The 12211-nt window shown below is 31.9% G+C and overlaps 3 protein-coding genes across 4 annotated transcripts; 2 read left to right on the top strand and 1 right to left on the bottom strand.

The window, feature by feature from the left end:
* The first annotated feature begins 200 nt into the window (after positions 1-200).
* LOC107417037 (APO protein 4, mitochondrial) lies at positions 201-2379 on the top strand. Its single transcript, XM_016025593.4, is given in 3 exon segments — positions 201-589; positions 592-637; positions 1328-2379. Coding segments are annotated over 3 exon segments (942 nt in total). The 5' UTR covers positions 201-429; the 3' UTR covers positions 2064-2379.
* A 2695-nt stretch (positions 2380-5074) lies between these two features.
* On the bottom strand, positions 5075-6151 carry LOC107417038 (uncharacterized). Its single transcript, XM_016025594.4, has one exon. It carries the CDS (start codon positions 5899-5901, stop codon positions 5125-5127), a length of 777 nt encoding a protein of 258 aa, XP_015881080.4. The 5' UTR covers positions 5902-6151; the 3' UTR covers positions 5075-5124.
* Positions 6152-7042: 891 nt separating this feature from the next.
* LOC107417041 (uncharacterized protein C6G9.01c) lies at positions 7043-9984 on the top strand. 2 transcript variants are annotated; one of them, XM_025072332.3, is made up of 3 exons: positions 7064-7201; positions 8618-8807; positions 9465-9984. In XM_025072332.3, the coding sequence occupies exons 2-3, from the start codon at positions 8803-8805 to the stop codon at positions 9892-9894; spliced, it is 435 nt and encodes a 144-aa protein (XP_024928100.2). In that variant the 5' UTR covers positions 7064-7201; positions 8618-8802; the 3' UTR covers positions 9895-9984. The 2 variants fall into 2 exon arrangements, with proteins under 2 accessions (XP_024928101.2, XP_024928100.2); XM_025072333.3 differs by lacking the exon at positions 8618-8807 and having other exon boundaries at positions 7043-7201.
* The last annotated feature ends 2227 nt before the right edge of the window (positions 9985-12211 follow it).

Here is a 12211-nt window from a genome sequence, read left to right on the forward strand (position 1 = left end):
TGCCTTCAAACAAGAAAGGACATTTTGTTCGATTTACCTTATCATTTTTTCAGAAAGATTTGTCAAACTTATTGCTGGAAAAATTTAAAATCGTTGAAAATGTCAAAATTAAGAAGAAAAATTTGAAACAAAAAAATAAAGCATCTAACCAACGGATTCAGTCAGCCCACTTTTTTATTTTTATTTTTTCTGGCCCACTAAGTCCATACGCGTCGTTTTGGGTTGTTTTTTGGCCGTCTAGGGCTTGTGTTACTCAGGAAAACCCTGAACATTTTCTTGCTCGTCGATGTTAAGCTCTTAAGAATCCTTTATCTTTGTCCATTTTTTTATTAAATAAAAAAATTAAATAATAATAATGGGTCTGAGGGAAAAATCGTCGGAGATATTGAATTTGAATTTGGAAGGAAAAACAGTGCGTGGTTCTGGTTCATGTCCTACAGTTCTCGGAGGTTTTACAGCTCGAAAATAGTGGATTTGAAGTAACTACGTTCGATGATACAGAAGAGAATTGATAATCGGGGCAATGGTAATCCAATACGTTGATTGCTTCCAGTGGTCCAGGAGGTCCTCAATTCCAGGACACTCTTATATGAGGCGTCAGTGTCTTCCTCAAAGTTTTCCCTCTTCTGGCCCCCAAGTATGTTCTTCAAAAAAAAATTTTTTTTTTTTAACGGTCATTGTTAAGTTCGAATTAAATGGAATAATCCCATTTGTTTTTAGTTCATTGGGGGCTAAAACAACCACATTTTATCTATGTTTGATACATTGTTTGCCTTGAAAACAGTTTTCATTTTTGAATATCTCCATTTTGTTTGTTTCACTTGGTCTGTATTTATGTTTTCTAATGAGAATTTTGATTCTTTCTTTGCGAATAATTTGAGAGGTTTGATTCTGTGAATGATTTGTCAATTAGAATAACAAAAGTAAAAAACAAATAAATAAATAAATAAGTGGTGTTGTAAGCTATTTAGAGTGTGGATGGCAAATGCTATGTGGGTTTATGATTCAATATGCTTGTTCGAGTATGAATATTATACTGGTGGGAAATTATTTTCTTAAAGAAAAAGAGTTTTTTGTTTCAGGAAAATAGTATGCTGAATCATTGCACTACTATCTCAGCTTCCACCAATATTTCATATAGCAGTTAAATGTTTATTTTTTCTACAAGCTGGCTTTTGAAGATAACCAAAAAAAAAAAAAACTGCATAGATTTCATTTTCCGCTTTTAATTTCCATCTAATTCTGCTTTTGTTTCTTATTCTTGTATAAGAACAGACTTCAAACCCGGCCTAAAGACCCAGTTTTCATAGTTGAATGCTTTTTGCAGGTTCTGTTCAGAAGTATATGTTGGCAAGGAAGGACACTCGATTCAGACTTGTTGTGGTTATAGACGAAATGCCAAGAACTGGGTTCATGAATGGATTGTTGGTGGTCTGAGTGATATACTTGTTCCAGTTAAGACATTTCACCTAGAATGCGTGCACCAGGATGTTATTAAGCACCACCAAATATTTGACTTTGAACGTGTTCCTGCAGTTGTTGAGCTATGCTGGCAAGCAGGAGCTGTTCCAAGTGATGAAGATTTATACCCCAGCACTCACAACATCCAAGTTAGCTGTGCTGTTGTTGATGAAGTTGAGTCTTTGTCACCTGATGGACTGAGGTCCATAGCCAACGGAACTTTGAGAGCATGGGAAACACTTGGAATTGGGATACAGAAACTGTTGTTGGTATATCCTGCTAAAGTCTGTAAACATTGTGCAGAAGTTCATGTTGGGCCGTTGGGACATAAGGCTAGACTTTGTTGGGTGTTTTAAGTATGAGAGATGGGAGAAGCCCACTTTTGGAAGAAAGCAGAAGTGGATGATTTGGTGCCCCCAGAGGCTGTGTGGTGACGAAGACCTCAGGATCATCCTGTGCTTTTAAATGAAGAGAGGGACTTTTATGCGCATGCACCTGCAGTGCCACATCTGAGCATAAAAGCTGGTGCTATTGCACCTGCAAAGTACAATTGTATGATGAAAGTGCAAGGCTTATCTGGTCCTGTAGAAATCAAAGTTTGAAACATCCTGTGAGAATAAATTCAAGTGAGGCTTGTTTAGACACATTTGATCTGGTAAATATTAGGGAGGAGCCAAAAGCTCTTTCCTCATATTAATCTGGAGCCTGATTTGTTCCCTGGTTCAAGTGGTTCGAGATTTCTCTGGTATGTCTGTCTTTGAGCTATTATTTTTTCACCTTTTGCATTCATTTCTGCTGGCCATAGAGATATTTGTCTTCACATTACTACAGGGGGTTAAGGGTTTTTGTTGATCCATTTTGGTTGGTAATGTTTTTAACTTGAATGAAAGTTCACTGCCTCGAATGCATTTCTTATTATTTGTAGCGGTAAATTGATTGAACCCTCGCTTCATTGGTTCTTATGATACATAATCTTCTTTTATTTAACTCAAGTATAGCCAATCTAATTATTAGCTGTTAAACTTCAAATGATTACACTGACAATTACTGCATAGCTGGTTAAAAGATACCTAAAATCTTTAATGCAATGGATGTTTCTGTTATTTATAGAAATGTCACAAGATGGATTTCTTTGAATCATCAATGGCTCCATATCAACGGCATGAGCAGAGTTGTTGCAGCTTTTTGAATTCATAATGAGCATTTTAGCCTGATTTGGATTCTCTCATTGAATCACATGGTTGTAGACCTTTGTGGTATGCCTCAGCCTTATGAATATTTTACTTTCAGATTTAAGATGAATGAATGAAATTGTTGTACCTGTACATATAATTTCTTAAGTCTTATCGGTTAAATTCCTAGTGCAACCGGGATACTTCGAATGTGAATATTAAGTTTCACTACTTCCCTTCTCTGAACAGCGCTTGAATAAGAAGATAATCCTGCACTTAACAAATTGACAAAATTTTTTAAGGTAATTGAATAATTTGATCATATTTCCTGTGTTAAATATTCATCCTTCATTGCACCCTTATCATTCATTAATTAATTATCCTTTTTTTTTTTTTTCTTTCTATCTTTTAAGTTCTAACTAAGAAAAATAGAGGGCACCAAGAATTTTACCAGATTATATTTACCGAATAACATGGTATAGTTACGTATCATTATCCTATGGGCTTGTTGAGTCTCACTTATCCTTTTAAGATATTTATAGTTATCCATGTTTAAGTTATATTTGTTTTTTAACTAATAAGATAATGACAAGAAGTTTTGCCACAACATTTAGTAAATAATTTAGGTAAAGTACTTGTTGCTTGTATCGCTACCTTTATTTTCTCCACGTGAACCCAAAAAAAGAGAAAAAAAAAGGAAAATAATGATAATAATAAATTACGTCTCTCTCACCAAAGGAAGGAAGGAAATATATGAAAGAGCCTCTAATAAATTAGCTAAATCTTATCAACTCAATTTTACATTTTTACTTTTTATTTTTTATTATTATTTTTTCCTGAAGAATCTGTCAAGCTGTCATATATGTAGTTGTGAAAAATTTCAATACATATAACACTAAACAAGGGTTGGAGGATATAATTGTAAATGGAAAAAAAAAAGAAAAAAAAAAGCGTTGATAGATATCCTTAATTTTTTTTCCTTTTTTAATTGACAAGGTTAAATCCTTAACTTATACGAGATAAATAATCTAAATAATTTATAGAAAGCTTACTAATATTTATATATGTATATATATATATATATATATATATATATATATATAATTTTTAGGATGACCATATAAATATCACAGATTGATCAGATTACAGATCCTTTCCTCCAAAATCCCATCCCTGTAGTTTGAATCCTACAAGGCTCTAATGTTACTTGTTTAACATTCCAATAGCATGCTACGTACAAATTCACAAACTAACTCACGAAAATGCAGCAAATGTGAACACCTGTCCTTCTCCCTCTCTCTCTCTCTCTCTCTCTCTCTCTCTCTCTCTTTCTCTCCCCCTTCAGTCTGTGTTAGATGGAGACTGATCGAGCAACAAAAGGAAACAGACTTGGGTTTTATTGGTGTTTTTGAAGGATACAATATTAAACTGAGTCATGAGGGTGGTGGTGGAGAATTTGACAGGAACTCTGTTCTACATTCAGCTGGGCAACGATGCCACAGTCCGTGAACTAAAGCGTGAGATCGAGGCCCAGGAGAAACTCCCTTGTGACCGTCTGATCTTGATTCCAGATACCAATCCTAGCTATCCCATTCATGATGATGGTGGTGGAGTCTCGCTCGTTGATTATGGTGTCCAAGATGGGTCCCATATCTATATCTTTTTTAATCCCCTTGATGAAACTAATGATGCCTCCTCCACTCACAGTTTTGTTTTCACCCCTCCTGATCATAATTCTCTCTTTGGTGTAGTGGATTACCTCCCTCCTTTGTGATACATAGAATTACAAACTATAATTTTCAAAAAAATATATTTTAATTTAGTGATATGATTTTGTTACATTTTTTGTTTTTGTTTTTGTTTTTGTTTTTTACTTCTTGAAATAAACAGCATTATTAGTTAAACCATTACTGTGCAGGAAAATCACTCTTAATCAATGAGATTAGTTGCTCCAAATCTGTGTTGTTTCCCTTTTGTGTGATTTTTCTGTTTCTGTTCCCTTTGTCCTAATATCTTAACTCTGTTTTGGTTACTAATTTGGACAGGAATAGTAACTGTACTAGAATTTAACAGAAATTTGCCTTATTTTATTCAAAGTTAATTCGTAGTTAATGGATAATAAATAAGAAACACAGAAACATCCTTGTTAATGCTTCACGCTATTATCATAATGAATGGCATAGAAAACATGCTCTTCCATTCCAAAGAGGGGCTTATAATTAAGTTGCAGTGATTAAATGTATCATAAACTTAGAACTTAATATTTTCCACTAAGCATTTTCAAATCCAGTAGACTGGATTCTATTGTTCCAGAGAGTGCATGTAGCATCAAGAAATAAGCTAGATTATAAAACTGATGGATTATAAAACTAGTTATAATAATCTTTTATTCTCTAAACCAAAAAAAATTTATTCATACTAATCTTGATCTAGATCCGCCTGGTGCCTACTAAATTTCCCATGGAACTTTTTCTGATAGAAGACTGGTGGATCAACTTTCACTGCGAATGATGGTTCCTTTAAAAACATACAGGATATCTCCATCTTCCACACCATGCCACCTGAGGCTACAGTTGTCACGCATAATCCTTTGCCTGTGTATGAACAAGTAATCATCCATTGGAAGAACCTTCCTGCTCAAGAGCAATTGCCTAAGCTCATTAACAGTGCTCGAGTCTATCATTTCCAAAGGGATACTGGCACCATCAAGCAGACTTGATGAAGTCTGCACCACTAGACTCAAGCTCTTCGAGGTTGGTTCAATATCCTTCATACGATTCACATTCTTCAGGAACACATGAATCTCTGAGAATTCACATATCCCATACTCACTCAAATTGCGAAAATCATCCTCCATTTCTTTTCCAGAAATGAAGAGTGACATTCTTCTGATGGGGGTTCCATCAACGATGTGGATTTTCTCTTTTAGACTTCGTACTGTCTCTGTTTTGTCCACCTCTATGTAATGCTGTCTGGCTGAAAATTTTACCACAATCTGGATTTTGCAGGAACAATATTGGTTCACTAAAGGTTCCATGGATTTGATGGTGAGGTCAATCTTGGTACCTTCAGTGACAATCGGATAATCTTCCATGTCGAGTCCATCTAGTAACTCAATACCAGACACTGTTAGACTTTGTGCAGCAATGGCAACACCCAGAAGTTGTTCTATCTTCCTTTTGATTTCAATAACAGGTTCTTGAAATCCCACCTCTATGAAAAATTCGTGCTCCCACATACAAATGATAACCCTCATTGTGTTTCTCATAAATATGATCTTTATGTATTGGTCTGTAAGATTATAAAGTGCTTTTTGTCCTCCTTTATATGAAAAATCAACTTTGATAAAGAGAGAAACGCAAATCACATTTAATAGAATCACAAAAATGAAAACATTTTGTATGACCCTTAAGAGTCTGTTATGTTCCTATCTGCTTGTTAGGCTTCATTCTGAAAGCATTATTGTGTGTTGTTTGTTTTTATGTTTTGAGCATAAAATTAATCACACAAAATTTCATTTTACATGCAGATTCACACACATTTTGGTATGAAGCATAGCTGAATAAACTGTACTTGCATGAATGTGCTTCATCAATTCCTTGTCCAAATCTTTTTCAAAAATTTAAAAACAGCTCTTAATATAAGTAATATCCTTGATGAGGAAAAGAATCATAACTTAATTTGGGACATGTATATAGCATGAGACACTGTCTAGCTACTAAGCTATAGATAACTATATTTTTATGTAACACTTTTAAGAGTGCTCAACCTACATTATTAGTGGAAAGGAAAAACAAAATTTCTACATATATGTGCGTATATGATTATATGTTACACCCTTTTTTTTTTTCCTCAGATTTTGTTTGATGTAAATTAAGCCTCACATGGCTACTTAAAGATTGACTATACTGATAGAACTTAACAAGTCGATTTTAGGTGTGACATTAAATAAATATCTTTTGGTGACAAAATTAAAAGATTATTCTTTTTTTTTTTTTTGGCTTAAAAATTTTTAATAATAACAGATTAAAACTACTATAATGAAAAAAATAAAATAAAAAAATACGAGCTTGAATTTATCAATCAGAGTATATAAGTTTGACTAATAATGTATAATATATCTATTTCTTTTTTCAGACATATCTATAACCATTTCGAAATAAGCATAGATATGACCAAACAAAAAATACAAATAAAAAACACAGAATATTCTTCTAAAATTCAAAATTGATAATATTTTTTTAATCAAAAAATTTATAATCTATTATAATTCGTATAACTGATAATTTTATTTAAAAAAAAAAAAAAAACATGTTTCCCTAAGTAACTCATCAAAATCAAATGCTATGATAACAATAACTAAATATTTGGGAATAATAATAATAATAATAATAATTAAATTATTAATAAAAAAAAATAATAATAAAAATGAATTGCAGCTCGCGCTTGTTTGTCTGTGTGGCCGCTTGTTTTTGGCAACGCCCTACAGACCATTGCCCGTTGCTTGTCTGCCGCCGTTTTCTGAAATTCTCTCATCTTCGTGTTGGAGTTGCGATCTTGGGCAGCTGGTGAGTGAATTCGTCTTCATATGTTTTTCTTGTTGCACGAAAGTTGAAACCTTCACCTCCTTTGGGTGATTTTTTTTTTTTTTTTTTTTTTTTTTTTTGGGGTTTCCTTCGGAGTACTTATAGTACTCTGCTTTCTATGAGGATTTGGTTTTGCTTTTTCGTTTCGATCTTGAGTTTCTCTTTTGATTTTATGCTGCTTTTTTTTTACTTTAAAAAATAAAAAAATAAAAAAAAAAACCAGAAAAAGGGAAAACTCAAAAGAGGAATTACTGGGACATATGAGCAACTTCCGAAGAAAATGAGTGAACTTTTTTGTTTCTTTGATATATTAATTCTTCTACTGTGGTTTCGTGTTTATTTGAAGATAAATGTGAACTAGTTTAAGTACAGCACTTGATGAAATTTTCAATATTTATTTATAATATGCATCTAATAGGCATTGCTAACAGCATAGGTGGTGAGGATAGCATCAGGGCACTATATATTTGATATTACAACTTAATTTTATTTATTTATTTTTTGGTTATTTTGAGAACTCAACTTTCACTCATTGTTACATTCAAATTATATTTAGGCTGAGAAATTTCTTGATATTTTCTTTGTTTTTCCCTACATTGTGACGAATTCACAGTAATGAAACATAGGGTTAGTTTGTGTTTCTTTGAATTTGGAATGATATTGAACCAATGTGGAAAGTCTCTTACATTTTACAGGTATTTCAGTTAGAGATGTTTTCTTGTGTATGTTATGAAGGAGTATGTATTTTAGTTGGTGTCTCTGTTTTTTTTGGCATGCTTATGGGTCTTGAGTTCTCCCTGATTTCTATAAATATAAATATGTTTTTAGTGTTTGACATGCTCATTTGATATGCTTGTTAATTATATAATCACACGGGGTGGAACAATAATATTTGAAAGTTATGGGAAGTGAGAATTAGTGGTTGAATTGACGGAAAAGGTGTTTGTAATGTATGGGTAGGCTTGTAATAGAGTAGAGCATAAGAGAAGTTCAGTTTACTGTTATGGCTGATGGACACTACCACCTCTACCAGTTATATTTTCTTGATACTTTTAAATTTCAGGCTTTACCAATTTGGGGGATAGGGCAGGGTTATGGTGTTGGGAGAGAAAAAAAAAAAAAAAAAAAAAAAAGTGTGGGGAATTTGCGATTGTGAACTTCTAGTAGTTTGAAATTCGTTTTTTATATTAATGCATACACAGAGACAACCTAAACATATATATATATATATATAGTCTTTTTCTTATGTGGATATAGGAAGTTTTTTAATTCCGTATACTTTGTAATTTTACAGGATTATGTAAACTTGTAAAATTACACTGTATCTGGATATCTGCATGTGATAATTTTCCTATATATTTATATATACATATATATATATATATATATATATATCAGAAGCAAATGAAAACTCATGAACTATGGAGTAAGATCTGACGTTTGCATTGTGGAATGAAGTGCTGCCCTCCACTGCTGCTCATTGTTTTAAAATTATTTGAGGCTTAGGCTTTGAGGCTGGCCTCTAAGTGAGGCACAAGATTATTGCCTTGAAGCTATAGCCTTGGCGCCCTGTGCTGAAGCTTATGTGGTGAGGCTTTCTGCCTCAAGGCTGCCTTATGGCTTAAGGCTTGAGACAGTTGAGGCATAAGCCTAACCTTTGCCTTAGTTTGAATGTGGTTTTTCTTTTATGGTTTTAGTTGTTTTTTTTTATTTTTTTATTTTTTTGGGGTCCTTCTCCTCTCTATCTAACTTTTTTAAAGGCTGTATTGAATGAGTCACTGAAACTATAAGAGAGTTGAATCAATCATGTGAAAGAGAGAGTAATTAAATTAGAAGCTTTTGAAACTGAAGAATAATCAACTTAATCAAATTAGATGTTATCTAATATGAAGCTTACGCCTTGTTCCCCTTTGAGGCTTATGCCTCGCCTCAAATTAGAGAAAATGCCTCTAGACTGCTTTAAGATTTTTAAAACTTTGCTGCTCAGTATATTCTTTTCGGTAGCAGGGGGTAAACTTTGTTCATCCTTGGATTATATAAAACCTTCTCTGCAGGCATGCAAGAGTGTTTCTATGCTAGACTCTGGCCAAAATTGTATTATTTGTGAGAGTGCTGTTCAGTAATACTTCTTACCTTTAGGAGCAATTTTTTTATTCATGAATTCTTCCTTGTAGATACAGATCAGATGACACCAATCTTTTACCAGTTTTTGTTTCAACTCTAATTAAGATTTATTTGAACGTAGCTGTGAGATCCACAGGATGACCAAAAAGGGTAAAGCGAGAACTCCTAAGAAATTGCAAAAGAATGCTTCTACAAAAGAGGAGAAGATCTCATTCAAGAAACCTGGTAGTGATAACACTTCTGTAGAAAAGTATAACAGCTCATTGAAGAAACGTACTAGTGAGATCGATGAAATCTTTGCGGGAAAAAAGCGGAAGGAACCCGTAACAGACACTGCAGAAGCTAATGAGGATTTAAATTCAAAACCCAAGAAGATGAAGAAAAAGAACGATAAAAGGTTTAAAGATGAGGATCCTGCAGACTCTTCTTCTCGGCCAAGAAAGAAAATGCAAGATGGCCTTAATATTTACACAGAAGAGGAATTGGGTATTAATAAGGGGGATGCTGGTGGCACCCCACTGTGCCCATTTGATTGTTCATGTTGCTTCTGAGGACACTCGCAAATCTCCTAGAAACTTTTTGTTACCATTTGCAGTTTGATGTTTTACATGAAGAAATAACAATTTATCTGTTTATTGTTCTCTTGTTTCCTTTCTCTGTTTTACCATATATTCTTTATTGTTTCGATGTAGAATGTATCCTATCTTAAAATGAGAAAATTTTTTGTATAAAAAAAGAAGACTTTTTAATGACCTAATTGGATACTTGACATTAAATGTAAATGTCAGGATGAAAGAATTCATCACGAAAAATAAATTCTTTTACAGTGAATTACAATAATCAAACAGGTGCTCCAATATCTGTAAATGAATTGAAGCTGGCTTTGTGAATAGCATTTTGTTTCACCTGGATTGGTTTTTTTTTTTTTTTTTTTTTTCATTTTATTGTTATTAAATTATTTACATACATATTGTTATAAATTAACAATAAGTCAGAAATATTGTACATGTTATATATGATACCAATTAATTTAGGTTAATTTCATAATTATCACATTCCATCCACATTTTGGCAACGTGACCAAAATATTAAACAAACCGAGCGATTTTCCCATTCAAGAAAGGACTGCAATATTTGTAATGGCCTTCATTTACTTGCTAATTTATTAATAGATTGCAGATTTCTAGGCAATTTTCTTTTCAATTAGCCCTACTAACCCTTACAAACTTTGAACCTGCCCTCACATTTGAAGCCACCAACCTATTCACCAAATAAAAAAGAAGAAGCCGCCATTTAACAAATATAACAATCTCATCCCGGCCACTCAAAACCAGGAGCACTGCATGCTGTGAAACTTCTATTATATAGTAAGTTGTATTAAAAAAAATTCAGGAAGTTTCATGTGAGATGCATTAATATTAGTTCATGTATGTGATTGCTTAATCTTTACGTTATACATCAAATTTTATTTTATTTCCAATTGTGAACCTAATTCCCAATTTATGCTGTAAATCTAATTTCAACATAGTAACTGATAAAAATTGTTATTGAACCAATTAAAATTTTAGATTTCAATAATTAATTGATTGAGATGTTACATTTTGTACCTTCCACATACACATTGTTTCCCAGGGTATGATGGAAACATGTTCCCAATGTAACATAACTCACTTATATTTAAGGTTAGTTTGATAATGGTTAAATTTTAAAAGAGTCAATTGTAGTTGTGCTGAATAAAAAATTGGTTTCTATTGTACTTAAAAAAAGAAAAAATAGTGTTTGATAACATGTATTAATAAAAGTTTTGTAAAATGTAAATGTTACAATAAATCTTTAGTAGCTTATTAAATTGAACTGCTGTAAATTTTATAATTACTAAAATGGAAATGATATATATAAGTTTTTTTTTTAATAAAAAAGTAAAAATTTATTTGTAGTTATGTTATGATACTTTTATAGTAAATTTAAATAATATATAATAAATTATCAATAATTTATTATGTGATTGATTCATATTAAAATTTTTATTTGAGCTTGTATTTATAAATTAGTTTTAATTTGAGAATGTTTGTTTGATAAGATAAAAAATAAATATAGTTTGGTATTTTATTAATTAATCAAGAGTATTTTAGGGATTTCAGTTTATCTATTGTAATTATAAAATAATCAAAATTTTAAAATTATCCTAGAATTTAATTTTAAAAACTGCTAACTAACTGCCAAATTTTGTCGAATCACTCATTGTAATTTTATCATATATATAAATGATCAAAAATTCTTTTGTAATTAATTCTAAAACTTCCAAATTATTACCAAACTAAGCCTTAATATTATAAAATGCAAATTAATTTCACAAAGTTGTTAGCACACTTGAAGGCCAAAAAATAAAAAAACAAAAAAAACAAGGTTGTTAGCACGTAACGATCCTCAACAGTCACAGGCCATCTGTTCTTGACCATATTTAACGAATTTGCATTGATAACCAATATGGCCAAGAGAAAGAATGTTAAATGCAAATTGTATAATTGAACAGTACTGGTCAAATTACATTAGACTTCTGCAATTAAAGTTTGTCATATATATATATATATATGACATGTTAATATCAGACACGTTTACCATGATATACAATTAATGGGAGCGTTAGTTTACCTGTGTGTATCAAAATGATGTTTTTGGTTCTGATCTCTTAATAGCTGTCTGTATATACCCCACAAATTATTCCTCTTCAATTATTCAAAAATCATTACTTTTATTTTATTTATTTATTTATTTTTTAATAATTTCCTACTCAATGATTTTGTTCCTTCATGTATTAAATGAAACTTTGTACTTTTCCAAATCTTGTGAATGAAAATTAATTATCCT

This window comes from Ziziphus jujuba, chromosome 4, assembly GCF_031755915.1.
Source record: "Ziziphus jujuba cultivar Dongzao chromosome 4, ASM3175591v1".
In the NCBI taxonomy this organism is placed as follows: Eukaryota; Viridiplantae; Streptophyta; class Magnoliopsida; order Rosales; family Rhamnaceae; genus Ziziphus; species Ziziphus jujuba.

What these genes read in the sequence shown, in the direction of transcription:
- LOC107417038 (XM_016025594.4), bottom strand. Translation starts at nt 5,901, where the DNA reads ATGAGAAACACAATGAGGGTTATCATTTGTATGTGGGAGCACGAATTT.
- LOC107417041 (XM_025072333.3), top strand. Translation starts at nt 7,062, where the DNA reads ATGAATTGCAGCTCGCGCTTGTTTGTCTGTGTGGCCGCTTGTTTTTGG. An exon ending in GTTGCGATCTTGGGCAGCTG is followed by an intron (nt 7,202 to 9,464) that starts GTGAGTGAATTC and finishes ATTTGAACGTAG; the next exon opens with CTGTGAGATCCACAGGATGA.